Below are 25,714 nucleotides of genomic sequence, written 5' to 3'. Positions count from 1 at the left end.
TTTCAGGTCAATTATAGAGCTGAGGGACATTACAATGATAATCATGCATGGAATATCAATGTTTGCAAGTTGCATGTTAAAGTAATTGCTCGTTTTTTTATTACTTTATCTTTATTTAGACAATTAAATGTGACATGGTGACATTGGTCAACTAGAGTACATAGATTTAGATAAAACATCTCTACATCATATGGACAGTTGATTATGTTGTATACCCATCACTTATTGTCTAGTGTCATCTTACAAATTTGAATATATTTTTTAAATGTTTTCAATCCAAGCCTCTTGCCCTATTTTGGATTTGCAGATGTCATTTCCCACTGTGTCCCATTATGTGATATTTTTTTCACCCTTTTATGTTGTCCATGGGAACAGTTACTGGATTTCAGTTTGCCAGTTTCTACACTAAGTTCATGCTTGTTATCCTTAAGATAAACTTTGCTTCCACAAAGCTATAAAGATATTTTTTGCAAAAGAAAAAGTAATTGTTTACTCTTCACATTTTGATCTGTAGTCTATCTGACACTGATTATTGTTAATGGTGTGAAACAGGCATGAAATATCTTTTGATTCCAGTGACTCACTCAATTGGTCCAGCACCATGTGGTGGAAAGACCATGATCTTTCCACTGTACTGCAGTAGTCTCTGTCATGATTCGGGTGACTCTACAAGAATGGTCTGTGTCTGGATTAATTCTTCCTTCTGCTCCAGTGGATGAGGTATCTCTGCTTTTCAATGATTTAAAGTTCCAACATCTCCATCTAATTCTGAATGGCTGGTATCCTTTCCTCCATGTCTCATGTAGGGTGAATTCTCAACACATTTGAAGGACAGGGTTGTCATCACTGTGCTACAAATGAGGGAAGTGTGACCAAGAGAGGAAGTAGGTGCTCAAGTGTCCTTCTACCATTCAGGATGTGGTAGAGCCACCATGATATTTAAAGTGTGTGTGTTTTACAGATTTCTGACAGAAAAACATTCACAAATCCTGACTTCTGAATCCTGAAGTCACCACAGTTTAAAGAGGGTGATACCCAGATCATGACTGCTCCGAAGAGGCAGAAATGATTCAAATGAGTGACCCCAAGGAAATAGAGAAAGCTCCAGAAGCTCCAGTTGCTCAAAGAAAGAATCAGGTGGAAACTGTGTGAAGTAGAACCTGTGTTCCAGGGCCAGGAGGGAGAGCTGAGTTTTCCTACAGGAGCAGAGTGAATTGCACAGACCTGCCAGACTCGTTTGTAACTCAACCACTTGGATCACTGTCTCTCAGGGCAATTTGGTGTCTGCAGTCAATGTAGACAGTGAGGGGAGGTTGCCCTTCACACCCACCAAGGCAGCACTCATGTCCATCATTTTTCTGAGTTTTGCAGTTCATCTTCCTTCTGCAGTTCATCCTTCTCATCTGTCTTTCCAATTTCATTGTAGAATTTCTCCATTTCAGCTCAAAATTCTTTCATGGTCCTCACAGTATTTTGGATAAACTACACTCTTCTTTCTGAACTGAAGGCTGTTCATGCTCAAATAGGTGTGACCCTCTAACCTCACTCACTTGATTATTTCATTCAATCATACCGGTGCAGTTACACCATGAGCACATCCTAACTCACACATTCACACACTCACACCAACTGTTACTGACCATTTTCTTGCCCTTCATATCTGTTTTCCAGAGCTGTGTAGAACTAGCAAATTCTTTCCCAAGCCCCCCACTAACAGCAGAGGACTAGAAGTATTACTGAGATTCCTTCTCATTTCTCTTCTCCACATGTGTCTCTGACTATTGCTTTGTAGGATGGCGTGATAAGTCTATGTAAGTCATTCATGTACCATTGATGGAAACATAAGAATTGAAATTTAATTACTGTTGATATAATATTTTATTGACATAGGTTGTATTTCTCTAGCTCATTTGTAACACATGGCACACATAATTTTCATAACTCAGTCTGACGATAGCAGTTCATTCCTATTCATTCATTTTGCCTTATAAATACAATCCAGCATTCTTACATGATAGAGAGCACTCCGTGACAAGGCACCTCTTCACCCTCTCTTGCTTCTGTCCAAGGAGCCTCTTAGTCTCTAGGGTTCTCTAGAACATTCTTTCCTCACAAGAATATTTTCACTCCCGTCTCTAAGGATTACACCTCCTCAGCCATTCCTTAAACCAGAGTCTAGTCATGGCTAAAGATGATTGCATGTTTTCTCTTTCTCCCTTGTAAGTAATGTAATGGAAACATTAACCCTAGAATGTTCATATTCTGCTAAGAACAATTTTCAAAATACAGGAAATGGGTTCCCTGGATCACAGGTGCATTTCTGATGTCTGTCACAAATGGGGGTCAACTAGTAGGTGATCAGAAAATATTTGTAAGAGGATGAGTCAAAGACAAAAAGAAAATTTTGTTTGTGTAAGGTTAAGAAAATAAGTATTGAGTCTGATTAAGAGCAGGCCTATGGCGGATCCACTCAGAATGAGACCCTGTGCCCTGCCCTTCCTGATCAGGAGGTCAGACCAACCAGAATGTCCTGCGGAACATTTCAAAGATAACATTGGAGTCAGAGGAGACCTATATCTGGGCTGAGTGTCTCCAGAGAACCTGAACTCCTTCTGAGCCCTCATCATGAAAAAACACAGAGAAAGACCAAGAAAGGGGCTGTACCCTTGGTGTGTGTCCACAGCTGTGGGAACCCGGAAGGGTGGCAGCTCCTGACTCACCACATCCTGTGCGTCTCTGTCCTTCAGGCCCAGGGGCTCCTCCATCTGCAGAGCGGGAGCACTCCGAGCAGACACCATGCTGTCCCTCCTCTCCGCTCTTCTCTGCCTCGGTCAGTTGTGGACACGGGGGAGGGAGCAGAAGAATGAGGGGAAAGGGCGGCTCACATTCCTTTTTTCTGAGAAACCTCAGGCTCAAGAAGTTTAAGTTTTTCATTTACTGTTGAAAGGGAATCAACTTGGACTTTTTGGTGCGAATATCTGACAGGGACTCTCTTCCAGGGCTGAGTCTGGGCCAGAGGACCTGTGTGCAGACAGGTGAGTCTTCCCGAGGCTCCATGTCCCACCTCTTACTTCACCTCCTGGGGCTCAGGAGGGAGCACAGGGGTCCTGGGATGAGGTGATAGAACAGGAGGGTGTTGGGCTGAGCTGGGGAATGAGGGAGGGAGGGTCTTTGTAATGCAGCCTCTGGTTTCCTTCCAGGGACCCTCCCCAAACCCACCATCTGGGCTGAGCCAGCCTCTGTGATCCCCTGGGGGAGTAATGTGACCATCTGGTGTCAGGGGACCCTGGAAGCCCAGGAGTTTCAATTGTATGCAGAAGACATGAATATGTCCTTGGACAGACAGAAACCAATGGATCCCGGGGACAAGGCCAGATTCTTCATGGAAAACATCTATTCAGAGAGATATTACTGCACCTATTTCAGCCCCACTGGGTGTTCAAAGCGCAGTGACCCCATGAAGATGGTGGTGACAGGTAAGGAAACACTCAGGAGTCCCAGTCTCAGGCTCTGCCCTCGGAAAGCGGGTCTGCTCTCAGGGGGTCTCCCCTCTCACAGCCCATCCCTGGGAGACAAGAGGGAGGGGTGAGCCCATCTAACATGCTGCCTCCTCTTCTCCTAGGAATCCACAGCAAACCCAGCCTCTCAGCCCTGCCCAGCCCTTTTGTGACCTCAGGTGGGAACGTGACCCTCCAGTGTGGCTCCGTACAGGCATTTGACAGTTTTGTTCTGACTAAGGAAGGAGAACACAAACTGTCCTGGACCCTGGACTCACATCAGCATGACAATAAGATGTTTCGGGCGCTGTTTCCTGTGGACCTTATGAACCTCAGCCACAACCAGACTTTCAGATGCTATGGATATTTTAACAAAACCCCCCATGAGTGGTCTCACCCCAGTGACCCCCTGGATCTTCTGGTCTCAGGTGAGGTTCCCTCAACCCCATCCTTTCTGAGCACTGTCAGCTCAGACTCCTGTCCCCAAGGCACATCAGAAGTTAGATGAACCTTACCAGGTGGTTGCAAAGTGGATAGAGCATTGGACTGGGATGTGCAGGACCCAGATTCGAGACCCCGAGGTCGCCAGCTTGAGCACAGATTCATCTGGCTTGAGGAAATAGGTCACCAGCTTGGACCCAAGGTCGCTGGCTCGAGCAAGGGATTACTTGGTCTGCTGAAGGCCTGTGGTCAAGGCACATATGAGAAAGCAATCGATGAACAACTAAGGTGTTGCAATGAAAAACTGATGATTGATGCTTCTTATTTCTTTCCATTCCTGTCTGTCTATCTCTATCTATCCCTCTCTCTGACTCTCTCTATCTATTTCTGAAAAAGAAAATAAGTTAGATGAGAGTCAGGGGGCTCTGAGTCATGGCCTCACAGCAGAGATCTACTCCTAAGATCCATCTATCATTTCTCACCCCTCCCCCTCCCTGGGGTTTTGACAGTGGCAGGTGGAGAGGGAGGTGTCTTCGGGGTGACACAGGGTCAATGTAGTAAAACCCTGTAGTGATCTAGGGACTCCAGGGTTACCCCCAGCCTTTCTCCATTATTTTACCTTTATTCCCAGGACCCTCTGGAGGCTGCAGCCCCCCACCCACAAGGCCCATCTCCACATCTGGTGAGTCACTGAGAACTCTGCTCAGAGGGAACACAAACCAGCCCAGGGCAGTTCAGAAGGTCTATCAGGGGATCCAGTGTCCCCCAGACACTCAAGGATGGGCTGAGTCCCAGGGGCAGAGAGTCAGGGAGAGATACTGAGATCCACAGGACTCTCAGGGCTCTACGACTGGTAAGATAATTTAGGAAGTGCCCCCAAGAATACTCTTACCTTAGTGACCCTTAGTGGTATGGAGTTCAGGTGAGAGGATCTTGACTCTGTTTATTTTGAGCTCAGTCAGCTCATGGTGTTGCACACTGGAAGGTCTGGGTTAAGCTAGGGGCGAGGAGTCTCAGAGGGGGGTCAGCCGGAGCAGATCTGCTTCTTAGAGCTCTTCCTACACCTGCCTACTCACACCAACTCACCTGTGTCTGAAAGCTGTCAGGTGCATAGTAGGAAGGTTTGGGGGGCTAAGGAAAGATGCAGAAGAAGAGTTTAAATAAAGTCGAGATTCCAGGGTCAGCTCCACACTTCAACTCCATTCCTGTCCTCATTTTTAGAACCCACTAAGGCACCACCCTCTAAAGGGCCCATCTACTCTTGTTAGTCACTGGCAGCTAGGGGTTCAGGGGGAGCACAGACCCTTCCAGGGTAATTCTCTGTCTCTCAGATGACCTCCTGCTCCCAGAGACTCAGCACAGCAATATCTCTCTGAATAGACGATGGGTAGAAGGTGGGACCACAGGGCTCCAGGGCTCTGAGGCTCTCAAGTGACAGGTACGATGGTCATGGCAGAGGAAGATGTCGGGGCCCAGTCATATGGAAGAGCAACAAGACTCATGTAGCAGAATGGCAGCCTCCACATTTCACCCCCATTCTGATCTCCAGGAGGCTCTGATGATAAGTCACTTGTCCCCAGAGTCAGGCTTGCAAAGGGGTAACTGAGGGTCTCTATAGGAGGTGGTGGGTGTGTCAGTGGGGGACAGGGGCTGCGTCATGTGGACGGTCAGGAACCTGTTGGGACGCTGACATGGACACACCTTCCCCTGTGTGGCCTCAGTATCCCCGAGTGTAAAAGGAGATAATTGTGGCCCAGAGCTCAGATTTTCTTTCAGTTCTGGCTCTGAGCTCCTGGGAAAGGGGGCCCCAAAGGGAAGCCCCCAGGATGTGATGTTATGGAGAATGTCTCCTCTGTAGCAGTGACGGTGATACTGTACAGGGAGGGACAGATAGAACAGTCCCTTTCCCTCAGCTCAGAGGAGAGAGGGGTCAGGTATCATACCTGAGTCAGTTCCTGGCTCTTCTGCTCCTGTTCTGAGGCCAGGTTGTCCCTTCTCTCCTCTGAGTGTCAGGTTCTTGTCTGTTCATCCCTGGTCCCATCCTGCTCACAGGCTGCTGTGAAGTCAGGTGACATAAGGGGTCAGAGAGCTCAGGAGGGCAGCTCTCACACTGCCGTTCAACCATTCAAAGTGGACATCAGGGCTTTGCAGGGTGGAGACAGATCCCAGGACAGATGCAGAGTTCATCCTAGATCCCTTGTCCCTCCCGTGTCCCTGCTGTGCTAGGGATGGGTCATAACAAACTATCTCAGCTCCTGATAGAACATGGAATGGCCCCTGCAGATGAGGAGCTCAGAGCACGAAGCTAGTGTCCACCTGGGGGGCAGCATGAGGACAGCACAGGGAGCCCACAGTCCCGGGTTCCAGGCCCAGTCCTGCCCCATCGAGGCTGGGTCACCTGGGGCAGGTGGTGAACCTCTCTGAGCCTCAGTGCAATGGGGGGGGGGGTCAGCAAACCTGTGCCTGACTGTGGGGATATGGGGAGGGGAAGAGGAGTTGGATGACAGAACCCAGCAAGTGCCTCACACACAGTAGGTGCTCATTAAATGTCATTACTGGCTCATTCATGGCATGACTTGTATGCAAGGTCTCCCATTGTACCTGGTCGTCCTGATTGGGGTCTCGGTGACTCTCATCCTGCTGCTGTCCCTGCTCCTCTTTTTCCTCTTCCGACATCACTGTCAGAGCAAAGGCAGGAAGTCAGGTGAGTAGGGGACAGGGTGACCTGGGTCACACAGGAGGTCACATAAGGCACCAGGCACAAGGAAACCTAATAGTTTGAGAAGGTGAGCTTAGAAAAGAAATTCTTCAGAATCTCAATTCAGAAAATCTAGAATAAAACCCTCAATGTCAGCACAGATGTACAAGTGTCAGGTGATCTGTCTTCATTTTCAACCTCATGAAATAAGAAACATACACACCGTGTGTGTTAAGGTTTCTTTTTTTCTGTGAAATCACATTCGGTGGGGGGAGTCCTACAATCCCTGGACTGAGACGGTCCCTCCCGACCATCCCAGAGAGAGGCTCATGTCTAACTTACGGGGGCACCAAACCAGGAGCCCCAAAACAGAGGTCTGCTTCTCAGGTAATTCCTGTCTCAATAATCCCCCTGCCTGTGGCCCCGCTCTGTCCCTAACATTCCTGTCTCCTCCCCCAGCTCCAGCCCAGCTTCAGAAGCGGGAAAGAGCCCCTCTGACACAGGAGGAGGCAGCGGCCTGAGGGAGGGGAGCATGAGAACTTCAGTCCATGATGGGGGAGGGGTTAGGTAGGGAGGGTGTGGGGGTCAGGGGACTGAGGTCCACACTGAGTGATTGGACAATTCCCTCACCCCTGGGTTACTGGCCCATCTGAGAGCTGGTGGGGTCTTCAACCCTGAGATCTTGGGGACCCTGTCAGGAGACACCCCCATTCTGCCCCAGCAGATGCTGCCATGAAGGACCCACAGCCTGAGGAGGGCATGGAGCTGGACCCTCAGGTGAGACCACTGCTCCTGTCCAGGCCACCAAGGGCCTTCCTGTTGCCCAGTTTAAATCCAATGGACACTTCCCTGTCCTCACCTCACCTGGTTCACAGGAGCGTCCCACACTGACCTCTCCTTCTGGGCACCCAGGTCATCCTGTGTGACTCACTTCTTGTGGTTTCTTTGTGACATCATAGCCCCTCCTATAAGGTCCCCTTTGCTGGGTCCTGATCCTCAGTCTGACCTTTTGCAGCCTTAGGTCTCAGGAGGAGGCATGAATCAGTGAATCACCCACAGGTTCCAAGGGTCCCCTTCATTCTTTCACCAGCAGATGTGAGGGGAGCTCACTATTGGCTCCATTTAGGGGCCACAGTGCAGCCCTGAGCAACACGGTCTCCACACTCCTCCAGGTCACCTGTGGGGGAGGGAGACAGTGTGCAAACAAGGGGACAGTGTCCTAGAGAGCAAAGTGCAGTGAGAAATATAAAGCAGGAGCAGGGGCCCTGGCCGGTTGGCTCAGTGGTAGAGTGTCGGCCTGGCGTGCAGAAATTCCGGGTTCAATTCCCGGCCAGGGCACACAGGAGAGGCGCCCATCTGCCTCTCCACCCCTCCCCCTCTCTCCTTCCTCTCTGTCTCTCTCTTCCCCTCCCGCAGCCGAGGCTCCATTGGAGCAAGGATGGCCCGGGCGCTGGGGATGGCTCCTTGGCCTCTGCCCCAGGTGCTAGAGTGGCTCTGGTCGCAACAGAGCGACACCTCGGAGGGGCAGAGCATCGCCCCCTGGTGGGCAGAGTGTCGCCCCCTGGTGGGCGTGCCAGGTGGATCCCGGTCGGGCGCATGTGGGACTCTGTCTGACTGTCTCTCCCCGTTTCCAGCTTCAGAAAAATACAAAAGAAAAAAAAAAAGCAGGAGCAGGGGATACGGTGTGAGGTGCACAGGGGAAGAGAGAGATGGAGAAAATAGCAGGTGTAAAGGTTCTGAGTTAGGAACTGCTTCTTCAGCGGGATGGGCCCTGTGGGTGGAAACAAACGACCAAGAGACAGCATGTTAGGATAAGAGTCAGGACTGTAGAAGCATCCAGATGCCAAAAGGCCTAGGAAGTCCCTGCAGGCTCCATCAGGAGAGTGACCTAATCTGATTTAAAGTTTAACATCATCACTCTGACAACAGGTGGATGATTGACTGGAGGGTGTCACCAGTGGAACCAGGGGACACTGTCTCTGTCTCACTGTCTCTGCAGCAGAACAGGCACAATGAAGACCCCCAGGGAGTGACATATGCCCAGGTGACCCTCTCAAGATCAAGACTCAGGCAGGGAATGGCCACCTCTGCTGCCCTGTCAGGAGGGTTGGTGGACAGGAAGGACAGACAAGCAGAAGGGGACAGGCAGATGGACAGTCAGGTGAGTCTCATGCTTTCCAAATGCCCAGACTTCTCCAATTCCAACCACCTTCCATCCCCCTCATTCTCCCCCTGCTCCAGACTAATGCACCTGACGCCCCCCAGGATGTGACCTACATCCAGATGAACCCCAGGCCTCTCAGACAGGAGACAACATCCCCTTCCTCCCCGTCAGAGGAGCCCCCAGATGAGTCCAGTGTGTATGCTGCTCTGGCCGTCCACTAGCCCAGGGAGGACCCAGACCCCACACTCCAGGAAACAGGCCTGCAGGGAGCCCAGACAGCATGACCCTCGCTGCCTGGAGACCTGACATTGACCCCTAGCATCTCCTAGGACACTCTGGGGATCACCGGATGCTGTACTCAAAGAAAACAAATATCCCTACACTTTGGAAATAAAGCAACAGACTTCTCAATAATTAATGTGTGACCCAAAACAGACATGAATGTTTTATATTAAATGATAATGTGGGTTGGGGGGTGAGTGAAAAAGGTGAAGGGATTGAGTACAAACTGATAGTTATAGGATAGCCACAGAGATGTAGAGTATAGCACAAGCACTGTGTTAATAATATATATATGGGGCCAGGTTGGTGCTCAAAGCAACAGGGGGACCACTCTGAGAAGTACATGATTTTGTAACCATTTTGCTAAACATCTAAAACTAATACAGAATAATATTGAATGTCAACTGTAATAGAAAAATAAAAGTATATATAAAAATAAAATGATATTGTAAATATTACATGTCAGATATATGAAATGAGTGGATTAAAAACCATGAATGAATGTATTAGAAAGTAAAAAGCCATGGCCCTGGCCAGTTGTCATAGTGGTAGAGCATCAGCACAGTGTGTGGATATCCCAGGTTTGATTTGTGGTCAGGGCACACAGAAGTGACCATTGGTTTCTCCACTCCTCCCCCTCATCTTTTCTCTTTCTTTCCCCTTCCTGCAGCCACGGCTTGATGGATTAGAGGGATTTGGACCCAGGTGTTAAGGATGGCTCTGTGGCCTGGGCCTCTGGTGCTAAAAATAGCTAGGTTGAGAAGCAGTGGAGTAATGTTGGAGATGGGCAAAGCATTGTCCCATATGAGGCTTGCCAAGTGGATACCAGTTGGGACCCATGTGGGAGGCTGTCACTCTGCCTCCCTGCCTCTCAAATAAATAAATAAGTAAATAAATAAATAGAAAATTAAGAGCCATAAAAAATCAATGGCCTAAGCTGTTATGTCAAAAATTTAGAAAAAGATTGCATTGAATCTTTATATCCACAGATGACCAGACAAGAAAGACCTGGCATGTGTACACAATGGACTACAAATCATCCATGAAAGGAATGAATGCTGTTAAGCTCATATCTGAGAGTTGATACTCTTTAACCAACCTCTCTCCTTTCCCCACACTCCCTGGGGTTAACCCCCATCCCACTCACTGTTTCTACATATTTCACATTTATAACTTCCACAGGGATGTGAGGTCGTTTAGTATTTATCTTTCTCTCTGTGATGTGACTCCCTTAACAAAATGGTCTAAAAGTCCATTCATCTTGTCCCAAATGGCAGGATAGCCTTCTTCCTCCTGCTTGAATAATATTTCATTTTATCCATATTCAGGCTCTGGAAAATTTTATAAATTATATCTTCCATAAAAATGATTATTTTTAGAGTCAGCCCTCCACCTGGCTGTCCCTTCAAACACCAAGTGATGACATTTCTGGAGAAATAGTGCAGGTGACTCCTGATGAAGTCAGGAAGGACCATGAGGTCCAGAGAGAGTAGGGACACCACTGTGGATTCCTCCTTCCCAGGCTCATGTCTGATTTTGTCCATCTGTTCAGTTATTGAGACCAGGTTAGCTCCTGTGAACTAAAGAGATGCAGACTCAGTAATTTCGATCTGGTGCTATAGTGATTAGAATTAAGGAACATTTTATTGCACATGAATGGAGAAGAACATAAAGTTTTAGATGTGAGGACCCAAACCAGCCATGTGCAATGGACCCTCATGTCACAGGGGTGGGAAGAGAAAGGGGGTCATTACAGACAAACAAGATTAAGAGAGAAGATACACAATTAATGGAGGAAGAGTCCTATACAGGGTGCTTTCAGTCACGTTCCTGCACCCAAACCCTGTTTACTCCACTGCACAGTCTCAGAAGACAGTTTCCCCAGAACATGGTCCAGACTTTCTCCCACCACCTCCTGGGTTATCACATGGGCTCCAAGGCTCCACCTCCCTGAACACTGCATTGTGCCCTCTGTGCTCACGTCCTGGCTGCAACGTGGGTCCTTTTCAGGCTGTGTCGAGCCTGAAATAGCAGCACCCCAAGGGCCACCAAGATCAGTCCAGCCATAGCCATGTGGATGAGGTTCCTAACCATGCAGTCTTGGGGATGCGAGCCTAGAAAATGTGGGCAAAGGGGTCAATATGTCAGTGCAGGCAAGTGTCACCCCAGGACACTGGTCATCCACCCAGGACACCTTTGTCTTCTTGACAAGAATGTATTTTCTGGAGGAGATTGCAAGCTGACAGGGTCCTTGCAGTTTATATTTTTAGGGGACAGAGGTGTGGGGGACTGGCAGTGAGCTGACAGGTGAGTTGGTGTGAGTAGGCAGGTTTAGGAAGAGCTCTAAAGAGCAGATCTGCTCTGGCTGACCCTCCCTCTGAGTATCCTCACCTTCATCTTAGCCCAAACCTTCCAGTGTGCAACACTGAGAGCTGGTGGAGCTCAAAATGGAGTCAAGGTCCTCTCACCTGAACCCCATACCTCCAAAGGTCACTAAGGTGAGACTGCTCTTGAGGGGCACTTCCTAAATTATCCTGCCAGTCTCAGAGCCCTGGGGTCTCTGTGGATATCAGTATCTCTGACCAACTCCCAGCCCCCGGGGACACAGTCCATCCATGAGTGTCTAGGGGACACTGGATCCCCTGATAGACTCTCAGAACAGCCCTGGGTGGTCTGTGCTCCCTCTGAGCAGAGTTCTCAGTGACTCACCAGCTGTGGAGATGGGTCCTGTGGGTGGGGGCCTGAGACCTCCATAGGATCCTGAGAATGAGGATAAAAGTGTGGTGAGAGGCTGGGGGTAACCATGGAGTCCCCAAACCACTCGAGTCTTCTCTTACATCTGACCTTTGTCCACCTAGAGGCACTCCCCCTGCCCACCTGTCACCTTCAAAACCCAGGGGAAGGGAAGGGGAGAAAAGGGATGGGTGGATCATTTGAGGGGTAGGTCTCTGCTGTGAGACCATTACTCAGAGCCCACTGACTTTCATTCAACTTCTTTTTTTTAATTTTTTTTAAATTTTATTTATTTATTTTAGAGAGGAGAGAGAAAGGGAGAGAGGGGGAAGGGAGAGAAAGGAGAGAGAGAGAGACAGAGAGAGAAGGTGGGGAGGAGCTGGAAGCCTCAACTCCCATATGTGCCTTGACCAGGCAAGCCCAGGATTTCGAACCGGCGACCTCAGCATTTCCAGGTCGACACTTTATCCACTGCACCACCACAGGTCAGGTTCATTCAACTTCTGATGTGCCCTGGGGACAGGAGCCTGAGCTGATAGTGCTCAGGAAGGATGGGGTCAGGAGCACCTCACCTGAGACCAGAAGATCCAGGGGGTCACTGGGGTGAGACCACTCATGGGGGGTTTTGTTGAAATGTCCATAGCATCTGGAAAGTCTGGTTGTGGCTGAGGTTCATAAGGTCCACAGGAAACAGTGCCAGAAACATCTTATTGCCATGATGATGTGAGTCCAGGGCCCAGGACAGTTTGTGTTCTCCTTCCTTAGTCAGAACAAAACTGTCAAATGGGTCACGTTCCCACCTGAGGTCACAAAAGGGCTGGGCAGGGCTGAGAGGCTGGGTTTGCTGTAGAATCCTAGGAGAAGAGGAGGCAGCATGTTAGATGGGCTCACCCCTCCCTCTTGTCTCCCAGGGCTGGTCTGTGAGAGGGGAGACCCCCTGAGAGCAGACCCCCTTTCCGAGGGCAGAGCCTGAGGCTGGGACTCCTGAGTATCCCCTCACCTGTCACCACCATCTTCATGGGGTCACTGCGCTCTGACCACCCAGTGGGGCTGAGGTAGGTACAGTAATATCTCCCTGCATAGATGTTTTCCATGAAGAATCTGGCCTTGTCCCCGGGATCCATTGGTTTCTGTCTGCCCAAGGACATATTCTTGTCTTCTGCATACAATTGAAACTCCTGGGCCTCCAGGGTCCCCTGACACCAGATGGTCACATTACTCCCCCAGGGGATCACAGAGGCTGGCTCAGCCCAGATGGTGGTTTTGGGGAGGGTCCCTGGAAGGAAACCAGAGGCTCCATTACAAAGACCCTCCCTCCCTCACTCCCCAGCTCAGCCCAACACCCTCCTGTTCTATCACCTCATCCCAGGACCCCTGTGCTCCCTCCTGAGCCCCAGGGGGTGAAGTGAGAGGTGGGACATGGAGCCTCGGGAGGACTCACCTGTCTGCACACAGGTCCTCTGGCCCAGACTCAGCCCTGGAAGAGAGTCCCTGTCAGATATTCACATCAAAAAGTCCAAGTTGATTCTCTTTCAACAGGAAATGAAAAACTCAAACTTCTTGAGCCTGAGTTTTCTCAGGAACAAGGGATGTGATCCACCCTTTCCCCTCATTCTTCTGCCCCCTCCCCGTGTCCACAACTGACCGAGGCAGAGAAGAGCGGAGAGGAGGGACAGCATGGTGTCTGCTCGGAGTGCTCCCGCTCTGCAGATGGAGGAGCCCCTGAGCCTGAAGGACAGAGATGCACAGGATGTGGTGAGTCAGGGGCTGCCACCCTTCTGGGTTCCCACAGCTGGGGACACAGAGCAAGGGGATGGCCCTGCCCTGGGCCTCGTTGTGGGATTCCCCAGGGTGGGGGTTCAGGAGGACTCCAGGATTGCAGAAGTATGGTCAGCAGTATGTAATTTCACCTGCTTTTCATGCTCTCATCTCTCTGTCTGGTGAAATCCTACTCAGAGAGGGAAGGACCCAGGTTCTCATCCTGACTTGGCCCCTGACAGTCTGACTCTAAGCATCAGAACGGGACACTAATCATGGTTCCTGAGGGTGCTATTTGGTGAAAAATATGCTGTGCAGTTTGCTATGGTGACCACTGTATTTCCAAACCTTTTCCTGAGTCTGAGGGTCCTGGTGGGGGTCACATCCATGCCAACCCCTGGAATTTTCTACCATCTTAACTTTAACCATCCAGTGTGTGTATGGGCACTACCCTATGGTCTACTGTACATTTCTTCAATGATTTATAATGCAATGCACCTCTTAGAAATATTACCATACATTTGCATGTCAATGTACTTTGTTGGTTAAAAATCTTTTCTTGTTTTTCTAGTGTCTGCTCTTATTTTACAGATGTGTACATATTCCTTCAATGATCTCAGTACCAGCCCATTGCCTGGTTTTGGCATCATGAATACCTTGTCCCATGGAGTCCCACTATATGGTATCCTCTGCACTTCCTTGCTCGAGTCTACAAGGAACAGAAGTTCTTAACACTGCTGGATTCCAATAAACTAAAGTCATGGTCTTGTGTCTATTTGAAGACAACATTGTCACCCACAAGCTATTACAGTTTTCTATGGGGTTTTTTTGCGAAAGAAAAATTAAAAGATTTCATTTTAACATTTAACCACCATCCACAGACAAAGATACCTTCACAGATGCTCTGGGGTGACGTCGTGAGGTCCCAGCATCCAGCGGAGCACAAAGTTCAAGAACACTTCTCTTTACCAGCCTCAGTCTTCTCACAAGCTGACAGAGCTCAGCACAGAGAGAAAGCCTCCACTGTGACTTTTCCTGGGGGAGCGGGTGTGAGCCTCTGACCCCCAAAAACCTCTTGGGGCACTGTAGCCCATCTGACTCTGATTATCGCGTATGACCTGAGGCAGGTAGGACGTCTACCGTGACTGTAGCAAGCTGTCATGAAGGAGGGTGGTGGTGACTTCCCAAGCTGAACTAGACGTTGAACTTCCGACACAGTGGTTGTTGATGTGTTTGTGACAAATGTGTCACACGCTGGCGATGTGGCTGCCTCCAAACATGATCCCCACCTGCCTGACTGGGCTCACTCTGTCTAAGCAACAGTGACTCTCTGCCTGAGATGGACACTGGACTCAGGAGAGGAAACACCTGCACAGTGTCATCCAACATGCAACTGAAATTTTTATGTGTGTACCACAGTTTCCAGTCCCATTTTATTCCCACAACCTGGGTTGGTGTGGAGGTCACCATGAGGGACCTGGGGGTCATAGCACAGAATGGGATTCAGCTCCATCAGGTAGTGGATTAGGGTCACACAGGTTTTGAGTGCTGACTTAACAGTACACAGAATGCCAGGTCCCTGCTGGACCGCACTGAGGACTCCTAGATAGACAGCGGTGTGCAGCAGTGGTGGGTGGGCAGGGGGGTGTTGAGGGCAGGCTTGTCTGACTCCATTCCCAGATGGGAACTCACTGGACATCTGACTTTAAATAAAACAGAAACAGCGTCTATTAGACTTGCCATCTTTGACAAGTGGTGGCAAATAATAAATGTAAGAAATGAAAAAAGAATATTTTTTGACATGTAGCACACACCATGCGCCAAGGTGAACTCAAGTTGATCAGTATAAACTAATGAGAAACGCAGGAGAAAATAGGTCATCTTCATGAGCTTTGACTTCCTTATGTTTCTGGGGGGTGTTTTCTTTTTCTCCAGCATTTATTTATTTATTTATTTATTTATTTATTTATTTTTAATTTTAAAATTTTATTTAGAAAATTAACTTGAACATGGTGACCTTGATCAATAAGAGTATACAGGTTTCATGTAAATGTTTCTATTGCATGAGAACTGTTGATTAGAAATGGCACCAAAAGCAAAATAAATTAAAAAATAGATGTGTTTCACTTTATTAAAATAGTAATGAACAAGAGTCAAAGAAAACAATTTCAAGAAAGTGAAAAAAAAACATACAAAACTGGAGAAAACATTTGCAAATTATGTATCTGATAATATCTGCTCTCGAATATGTAAAGCACCCATGGAACTCAAACACACATACACACACACACACACACACACACACACACACACACACACACACAGAGTTTCTTTTTAAATGGTCAAAGGACTTGAGAAGACATTTCTACCAAACATATATTCTTCAAAGAAGACACGTTTCTATCAACAGACAATGAGCCCAGGGGAAGACACACACCGTCACCAGTCATTAGGGAAACACAAAGGAAGATGACAGTGATGAAGGCCAGCGTGATGGTGGTGAGATCAGAACCCCCAGCTATGCTCACCCACAGAGGCAACCATTTGCAACCATCCACAGACAAAGATACCTTCACAGATGCTCTGGGGTGACATCGTGAGGTCCCAGCACCCAGTGGAGCACAAAGTTCAAGAACACTTCTCTTTACTGGCCTCAGCCTTCCCACAAGCTGGCAGAGCTCAGCACAGAGAGACAGCCTCCACTGTGACTTCTCCTGGGGGGGCGGGTGTGAGCCTCTGCCCCCCCAAAACCTCTCCGGGCACTGCCTGCGTGGCCGGCCTCCATCCTGTGAAGGGTTCAGCAGGGCTGGACCCTCTGGGGCAGCTCAGAGTAGAGACACGGGGAGGGTTCCCAGGAACAAGCATGTGGGTCTCCGCAACCTGCCCACCATGGACCCTGCAGCTGGCATGGACTTTCCTCACAAAACTGAAAACAGAACTTTCCTGTGACCCCGCTCTGTCTCTCTCTGGGTGTCCTTTGAAAGGAAATGAAATCAGGATCTGAGAGAGATGCCTGCCCCCCCCCATGTTCACTGCAGGGTTCCTTCACAGCTGCCGAGACATGGACATCACCAGTGTCCGTCCACAGGTGAACGGGTAAAGAAGATGTGGTGCATATTGACACAATGGAATGTCACTCAACCTTAAAAAGAAGGAAACGCTGCCATGTGGGACAACATGAATGAATAAGCCTGGAGGACATTAGGTGGCAGTGGAATTAGCCAGATGCAGTGAGGTAAATACTGCATGACTCACTTACATGGACAAAGCTTTTTTTAAAAAAAAGCTGTACTCGGCCCTGGCCAGTTGACTCAGTGGTAGAGCGTCGGTCTGGCATGCAGGAGTCCTGGGTTTGATTCCCGGGCCAGGGCACACAGGAGAAGCGCCCATCTGCTTCTCCACCCCTCCCCCTCTCCTTCCTCTCTGTCTCTCTCTTCCCCTCCCGCAGCCAAGGCTCCATTGGAGCAAAGTTGGCCCAGGCACTGAGGATGGCTCTGTGGCCTCTGCCTCAGGCACTAATTCTAATGCAACTCTGGTTGCAACAGAGTGACGCCCCAGGTGAGCAGAGCATCGCCCCCTGGTGGGTGTGCCGGGTGGGGGTGCCGGTTGGGCGCATGCGGGAGTCTGTGTGACTGCCTCCCTGTTTCCAACTTCAGAAAAATACAAAAAATAAATAAATAAATAAATAAATAAATAAATAAATAAATAAATAAAATAAAGCTGTACTCATACTTTAAAATGGGAAAATAGTGGTTACCAAAAGCTTTGGGGAGGGAAAAGGAGAAGATACGAATCAAAACATAGAAACTTTCAGTTATACCACCAATAAGTTCTGGAGACCTGAGGTACAGAGTGTTGATTCTAGTCACAAATAATGACTTGTGACCTTCAGATTTGCTAAGGGTAGATGTCAAGCATTCTCACCCCCTGCAAAGAAAAACAAGAAACTGTAGGTGTTGATGGAGATGTTAGTTATTTGAGTGGGGTGATCTTTGAAAGACGGACATATATATCAAAGCACCAAGATGTATCTATTAAATGTACACAATTCCTATTTATTATTATACCTCAAGCTGCAGAAGAAGAAACCAAATTTCTGGTTAACTGATTTTTTTTTAATGAAAGTAAAGAATCCACAGCAAATGCAAGCACCAAAATATAAGAGTTAGGACACAATAGATCAAGGGTCTGGAACCTTTTTGGCTGAGAGAGCCATGAATGCCACATATTCTAAAATGTAATTCTGTGAGAGCCATAAAATATGTTTAACACTAAATACAAGTAAATGTGTGCATTTTATGTAAGACCAACACTTTTACAGTACAATAAGTCTCTGAATTCTTTTTAATAACATTGTTATGCTGTTGCTAACCAATGATGAATAAAGTACTTCTTACCATTAATGAGACTTCTGGTGCTGCATGGTTTTGCTGATGGCTTTGTAGTCTGGTTGATATGTGGTGAAGTTAAGCTTCATGCAGACATTGAGACTTCCATCCATTAAAATTGATTGTAGGTTGGTCTTAATGTTCTTTAGATGTGAGAAAGACTGCTCACATGCATACGTAGAGCCAAACATTGTCAGTACAGCAATACTCACATGCTGCAGTGTGTGGTTTGTGACGGGAAGTGCATTCCAAGTTTTGACAATCAGCTGGTTCACGGATTGAAGTTTTTTCATTTCTCCCCACTTGTGTTTGCTCGCCAACTCTGCTTGCTGTCGTGCAAGTCTTTCCAAATCTTCATTCAGTGACTTGAACTTATTCACCCATATGTCTGAGGCCTTAATCTCTGATGGAGACACTGAGGATGTAACTCAGGTCAGCGCTGTCCACTGCACACTCGTGTGGATGGGTGATGAACTTAAAAAAATGAGTGTGCTCACAAAATTCTCCAAAGCGTGCTTTGATTGACTGCAGGAGATTAGATGTGAAGCCTGCTAGCTTCTGGAGATCAAGATGTCGAGCAGGGTAACTTGCTGTGCATGCATCTTTAAACTCTCCCAGTTTTTCAAAGTGTAGTAAATGACCTGTTTTAATGTTGGTGATGAAGAGTTCCAGCTTGTTTTCAAATGCAAACACTGCTTGTTGAAGGGATAAGACTGTATTTCCAACACCTTGCATTTTCATATTGAGCTGATTCAGATGTTCAGTTATGTCCACGAGATAGTAGAACTTCAGGAGCCACTCAGTGTTAGCTAACTCAGGATGCTCGACATTTTTCATTTCAAGAAAAGTCCGGATTTCACTCAGACAAGCAGTGAAATGGCTGAGCACCTTCCCTCTTGACAACCAGTACACATTGCTGTGCAGAAGCAGACCAAGATAATTATTCCCAACTTCATCCAGCAGTGTTTTAAACTGGCGATCATTTAAAGCTCAGGCAACAATAAAGTTGACCACCTGAATGACCAGTGAGATCACCTCACTAAGCTGCTTGCCACACAGGAGCACAAAGTGCCTCCTGATGTAGGATGCAGTGAAAACTTAGGATGGGTCTCTTTTCATGTTCACAAAGAAGCGCTACGAATCCTCTGTTTTCCCCCACCATGCACGGAGCACCATCAGTACACACCGAAATAAGTTTATCCATAGATTTTTTTTCTTAGGGAATTCAGTGAAAAACTTGAATAAATCCTCCCCTCTTGTTGTCTCTTTCATAGGCAAAACAGCAAGACTTTCCTCATGTAGTGTGTCACTGACAGTGTACCTTGCAATCACGCTGAACTGGGATAAATGGCTTATGTCTGTTGACTCATCCAAAGTAAGAGAAAAGAATGGTGCTGCATTTATGTCCTTCATTTGTGTTGCCTCAATTTGATTTGCCATCATGATGGTATAATCATGAACAGTTCTTGCCGACAGAGGCATGTCTTTTATTCATTTGATTATCTTGTCTTTATTGGAAAAGTTGTCAAAATGTTCTTTCGCAACATCAAGCATGAATGTTTTGGCATACACCCCATCTATGAATGGCTTTCTGTTTCTCACAACTGCTAAAGCACCAGCAAAGCTAGCTGAATTCCAGTCACCTTGTTGGGTCCAAACACAGAGTTGCTGCTGACTAGCTTGCAATCTGCACAGTAAATCTTGACATGCTTTCTTCCTGCTGTCCCCTGCTGGATATTTCGATGCAAATATAGTATGGTGTGTGTCGAAGTGCTGCTTTATATTTGACTGTTTCATCGATGCAATTTTATCATTGCATATTAGACACACTGCAGAACCTGCTCTCTCCACAAAGGCTAATTCTTCTGTCCATTCCTGCTGAAAAGTACAATACTCCACATCTTTTTTTCATTTAGCCATTTTCTTTGTCAAAAGGGTTTCTGCAATTAGCTAGCTGACTACTTGCTTAAAAGGAGGGAAGTTTACTTCCTGACCTCACAACAACCTGTGTTTGTTACACAATATCCAATAAAAATTTGATGTTGTCCCGGAGGACAGCTGTGATTGACTCCAGCAACCCGCAACCATGAACATGAGTGGTAGGAAATGAATGGATTGTAATACATGAGAATGTTTTATATTTTTAATGTTATTATTTTTTTATTAAAGATTTGTCTGCAAACCAGATGCAGTCATCAAAAGAGCCACATCTGGCTCATGAGCCATAGGTTCCTGACCCCTGCAATAGATCTTCCTCTGCCAACCATTTTATGACATTACAATGTCTATACTACCTTGTGAAGGAAATAGTGCATGCTATAAACTCAACAGCAGCTGTGACTTACAAAGGGCAGTGAACAACTTAATACCCTTGCCCGACTTCAGACTCTAGGGAAACAAAAGGTGATACCTTCAATATCATGCATGCTCACTCACACGGCTCAAGTCAGACCCCCCAGCACTTGCCATCCTCATAATGAGAAGAAGCCAGTCATCTTCCTGTGTGACAGGCACCTTGTAAACACTACAGACTGTGCTGAGGCCTTGGCCCACCACATCCTGTGAATCTGTCAGCTTTCCTCAGCTCCTGCCTCCTACCCAACAGTACAGTGTCATGTTCCCCAATTTCCTCAGCATCCTCGGGCTTGGTAAGTCCTGAAAAGGAAGGCAGGGACAGGTCATGGTGGACATCTGGGCTTCCTTGTGGCAAATGACCAGATTCCGTGGATGGGGCGCATGGGAGCATGGATCAACTCTAGACAGATCAACTCTGCTGTGGTTTCCTTCCAGGATTATATCTGATCCCAAGCATCTGGACACATGTAGGTGAGTCCTCCCCATACACTAATTGTCATGTGAACAGGATGTCTGGGGGTGAGAGGGGTTGGGGTTTCTGTGGTTGACACTGGAGGGCCCATGGTGAGACTTCTGGAAATACAATGAGGGCAGCATGCCCTGGGCTATCCCATTTCTTCCTGGAGAATCTTCTTAGTCTCTTCCTGCAGGATAAGCCCACGTCCGTATTCACATGAAGGAGGTTGTAAATTTCCAAAGCTATGGTCTTGTTACTGAATAGGGACTGGCTCTGGAGTGCATCAGCCTCTGGCTGGCCAATAGTATGTGGATTCTTGACTTTGTGCAGAAAAGATTTCAGAGCACAAGTCCAGGTGATTTTGAGAGTATGTTTATTACAGCTGGGGACAGTGCAATAGCAAAAAGGTTTAAAATACAAAAAGTAGAAGGAAAGAGTCTAAGCAGGGATCCTTTGTTTTCTAGAAGCATTATACGAAAGAAGTGAGCCACACTGGGCTGCATGAACTCACTGAGAAGTAGTGAATGAGATGAACTAACAACAAAAAAGAGAAAAATGTATATGTAGAGAGCTGGCTGACAACTTTCAGAGGAGGGCTAGGCAAGGAAGGTGGACTGATAGAGTAAAAAAGAACAAAAAAGTCATGAGCATGGACAACAGTGTAGTGATTGCTGGGCAAGGGGAAGGTGCAGAATGGTAGAATGGTACAGGGGAATAAAGGCTTGATGGGAACAGGGGTGGTGAACACACAATTCAGTGTACAGTGATGTGTTATAGATTTTGGCACCTGAAATCTATACTAAAAATAAAATCACAGTGACAAAAATGAGCCATGGTGGGGCTAAATATAGCTCACCAAAAAGTCAGATGGTGACAGGTTCAGTGGATAGCTTGGGACAAGCTGATGCTGCCCACTGCTCCCTTGGTTGCGAGTCTCCTGGGGACCCTAAGAATAAGAAAGAAAGAGTTGGGAATACTGTAAAGCAAATGCACAGCTGGGTTCTTTGTCTTGAGGTTTTTTTATCTTTCTTTATCTGGTGGGAATCCCAGGGGGAACCCCAAAACAGGGTTTAACAGAACATTCATGAGCTTTCCAGGTGTGTTAATATGTTAATTCATAAAAATGTACACAAAAAGGTGTCAGGCTTCTTTTCTGATTATTTTCAGTTTTAAAAAATGTTATTGGGACAAATATACAATAAGGAAAAAATTTGATTTTCTTTTTTTGTTTGTTTGTTTTTTGGGTTGTTTTTTTGGTTTTTGTCATTCAGTTGAGATTATTTTTGAATTTTATTATTTTTTGAAGTTTTAATATTCTATTATTAATTTTAATGGGGTGAAATTGATAAATCAGGGTACATATGTTCAGAGAAAACATCTCCAGGTTATTTTGACATTTGATTATGTTGCATTCCCATCACCCAAAGTGAAATTGTCTTCCATCACCTTCTAACTGATTTTTTGTGCCCCTCCCCTTCCCCAATCACCTTCCCCCCCATAACCACAACACTCTTGTCCATGTCTCTGAGTCTCATTTTTATGTCCCACCTATGTATGGAATCATATAGTTCTTAGTTTTTTTTTCTGATTTACTTATTTCATTCAGTATAATGTTATCAAGGTCCATCCATGTTATTGTAAATGATCCGATGTCATCATTTCTTAGGACTGAGTAGTATTCCACAGCTTTTTAATCCACTGGTTCACTGTAGGACATTTGGGCTGTTTCCAGATCTTCGCTATTGTGAATAATGCTGCCATAAACATGAGGGTGCATTTCTTCTTTTGAAACAGTGCTATGGTGTTCTTGGGGTATATTCTTAAAAGTGGATAGCTAGGTCAAAAGGCAGTTCGATTTTTAATTTTTTGAGAAATCTCTATACTGTTTTTCACAGTGGCTGCACCAGTCTGCATTCTCACCAGCAATGCAGTAGGGTTTCTTTTTCTCCATATCTTCACCAGCACTTACTCTGTTGTTGTTTTGTTGATGAGCGCCATTCTGACTGGTGTGAGGTGATATCTCATTTTGGTTTTAATTTGTATTTCTCTAATGATTAGTGCTGTTGAGCATTTTTTCATATGCCTATTGGTCATCTGTATGTCCTCTTTGGAGAAGTGTCTATTCATTTCTTTTGCTCATTTTTTGATTGGGTTATCATCCTGGTGTCGTTTTACAAGTTTTTTATAAATTTTGGTTATTAATCCCTTTTCAGATGTATTGTCAAATATGTTCTCCCATTGTGTAGTTTGTCTTTTTATTCTGTTCTTATTGTCTTTAGCTGTGCAGAAGCTTTTTAGTTTGATATAGTCCCATTTGTTTATCCTGTCTTTTATTTCACTTGCCCGTGGAGATAAATCGGTAAATATATTGCTGTGAGAGATGTCTGAGAGCTTACTGCCTATGTTTTCTTTTAAGATGCTTATGGTTTAACGGCTTACATTTAAGTCTTTTATTCATTTTGAGTTTATTTTTGTGAATGGTGTAAGTTGGTGGTCTAGTTTCATTTTTTTGCAGGTAGATGTTCAGTTTTCCCAACACCATTTGTTAAAGAGGCTGTCTTTACTTCATTGTATGCTCTTACCTCCTTTGTCAAATATCAGTTGTCCATAAAGGTGTGGATTTATTTCTGGGTTCTCTGTTCTGTTCCATTGATCTATATGCCTGTTCTTATGTCAGTACCAGGCTGTTTTAAGTACAATGGCCTTGTAGCATAACTTGATATCAGGAAGTGTGATACCTCCCACTTTATTCTTCCTTTTCAGGATTGTTGAGGTTATTTATGTTCTTTTTTGGTTTCATATAAATTTTTGGAATATGTGTTCTATATCTTTGAAGTATGTCATTGATATTTTAATTGGTATTGCATTGAATTTGTAAATTCCTTTGGGTAATATAGACATGTTAATGATGTTTATTTTTCCTAACCATGAGCACGGTATATGCCTCCACTTGTTTGTATCTTCCTTGATTTCTTTTATCAATGTTTTATAATTTTCCAAGTACAAGTCTTTAACCTCTTTGGTTAAATTTACTCCTAGGTACTTTATTTTTTTGGTTGCAATAGTGAAAAGGATTGTTTTAATTTCTCTCTCTGACAGTTCATTGTTAGTGTATAAAAATGTCTCTGATTTCTGAGTACTAATTTTATATCCTGCCACTTTGCTGAATTCATTTATCAGGTCCAGTAGTTTTTTGACTGAGACTTTAGGGTTTTCTATATACAATATCATATCATCTGCAAATAATGATAGTTTTACTTTTCTTTTCCAATTTAGATGCCTTTTATTTCTTTTTCTTGTCTGAATGCTGTGGCTAGGACTTCCAGAACTATGTTGAATAAGAGTGGTGAAAGGGGACACCCCTGCCTTTTTCTTGATCTTAAGGAGATTGCTTTCAACTTTTGCCCATTGAGTATGATGTTGGCTGTGGGTTTGTCATAGATGGCCTTTATCATGTTGAGGTATGTTCCCTGTATTCCCACTTTGCTGAGAGTTTTGATCATGAATGGTGCTGGATTTTATCAAATGCTTTTTCTGCATCTATTGAAATTATCATATGGTTTTTCTCCTTTTTTTTTTTTTGTTTATGTGATGAATCACATTGATTGATTTGCAAATATTGTACCAGCCTTGTGTCCCGAGAATAAATCCCACTTGATCATGAAGTATGATTTTTTTTCATATATTGCTGGATCTGGTTTGCTAATATTTTGTTGAGGATTTGAGCATCTAAATTCATCAGGAATATTGGCCTATAATTTTCTTTCTTTGTGTTGTCTTTGGGTGGTTTTTGAATCAGAATTATGCTTTCCTCATAAAAGGAACTTGGAAGTGTTTCTTCCTCTTAAATTTTTTGAAATAGCTTGAGAAAGATAGAAGTTAGTTCTTTGAATATTTTGTAGAATTCACTTGTGAAGCCATCAGACCCAGGACTTTTCTTTGTTGGAAATATTTTGACAACTGTTTTGATCTCATTTGTTGCAATTGGTCATTTCAGGTTTTCTGATTCTTCCAGATTAATTTTTGGAAGATTATATGTTTCAAGGAATTTGTCCCTTTCATCTAGGTTGTCTAGTTTTTTTGGCATACAGTACTTCATAGTATTTTCTTACAATATTTTGTATTTCTGTTGTGTCAGTTGTTATTTCTCCACTCTCATTTCTAATTTTATTCATTTGAGTCCTCTCTCTTTTTTTCTTGGTGAGTCTGATTAAAGGTTTATCAATCTTGTTTACCTTTTCAAAGAACCAGCTCCTGGTTTCATTGATCCTCTGTATTGTATCTTTAGCCTCTTTGTCATTTATTTCCATTCTGATCGTTATTATTTTCTTCCTTCTTTTACCTCTGGGCTTTACTTGTTGTTCTTTTTCTAGTCCTTTTAGATGCACAGTCAAGTTGTTTATTTGAGCTTTTTCTAGCTTCTTAAGGTATAGCTGTAATGCTATGAACTTCCCTCTCAGAACTTCTTTTGCTGTGTCCCATAAATTTTGAGTTGATGTATGCTCATTATCATTTGTTTCTAAGAATTTTTTAATTTCTTCTTTGATCTCGTTAACTCATTTGTTATTTAATAACATGCTATTTTGTTTCCAAGTGTTTGAGTATTTTTCAGTTTTTCTGTTGTGGTTGATTTCTAATTTCATACCATTGTGATCAGAGAAAATACTTGATATGATTTCAATCTTCTTAAATTTGTTGAGACCATTTTTGTGCCCTAACATGTGGTCTATCCTAGAGAATGTACCATGAACACTTGAAAAGAATGTATATTCTGCTGCTTTAGGGTGAAAGGTTCTGAAGATATCTATTAAATTGAGTTGATCTAGTGTGTCCTTTAAGTCTGCTGTTTCTTTGTTAATTTTCTTTCTTGAGGATCTATCTAGTTATGTTAGTGGGGTATTGAAATCCCCTACTATTATAGTAGTGCCATTGATCTCGCCC

The 25,714-nt window shown here is 45.4% G+C and overlaps 2 protein-coding genes and 1 pseudogene across 2 annotated transcripts in view; 2 read left to right on the top strand and 1 right to left on the bottom strand.

Annotated features, from left to right (window-relative positions):
- Window positions 1–2,796: 2,796 nt before the first annotated feature.
- Window positions 2,797–9,022, top strand: LOC136398232 (leukocyte immunoglobulin-like receptor subfamily B member 4). The gene is made up of 9 exons (XM_066372596.1): window positions 2,797–2,830; window positions 3,000–3,035; window positions 3,201–3,476; window positions 3,623–3,925; window positions 4,570–4,620; window positions 6,526–6,642; window positions 7,361–7,413; window positions 8,636–8,797; window positions 8,878–9,022. Exons 1-9 carry the CDS (start codon window positions 2,797–2,799, stop codon window positions 9,019–9,021), a joined length of 1,176 nt encoding a protein of 391 aa, XP_066228693.1. The 3' UTR covers window position 9,022.
- A 1,823-nt stretch (window positions 9,023–10,845) lies between these two features.
- LOC136399393 (leukocyte immunoglobulin-like receptor subfamily A member 5) lies at window positions 10,846–12,691 on the bottom strand (annotated as a pseudogene).
- A 7,866-nt stretch (window positions 12,692–20,557) lies between these two features.
- Window positions 20,558–25,714, top strand: part of LOC136399388 (leukocyte immunoglobulin-like receptor subfamily A member 3) — a 117,503-nt gene continuing 112,346 nt past the window's right edge. The window contains exons 1-2 of the mRNA XM_066374469.1: window positions 20,558–20,609; window positions 20,752–20,787. Of these exons, the coding sequence (XP_066230566.1) occupies window positions 20,576–20,609; window positions 20,752–20,787 (70 nt within the window). The 5' untranslated portion in view covers window positions 20,558–20,575. The remainder of the gene's footprint in view (window positions 20,610–20,751; window positions 20,788–25,714) is intronic.

Source organism: Saccopteryx leptura, chromosome 3 (assembly GCF_036850995.1).
Source record: "Saccopteryx leptura isolate mSacLep1 chromosome 3, mSacLep1_pri_phased_curated, whole genome shotgun sequence".
Classification (NCBI taxonomy): Eukaryota; Metazoa; Chordata; class Mammalia; order Chiroptera; family Emballonuridae; genus Saccopteryx; species Saccopteryx leptura.
Note: the sequence above shows the minus strand (reverse complement) of the source record. Positions and strands in the feature narration are given on the sequence as shown.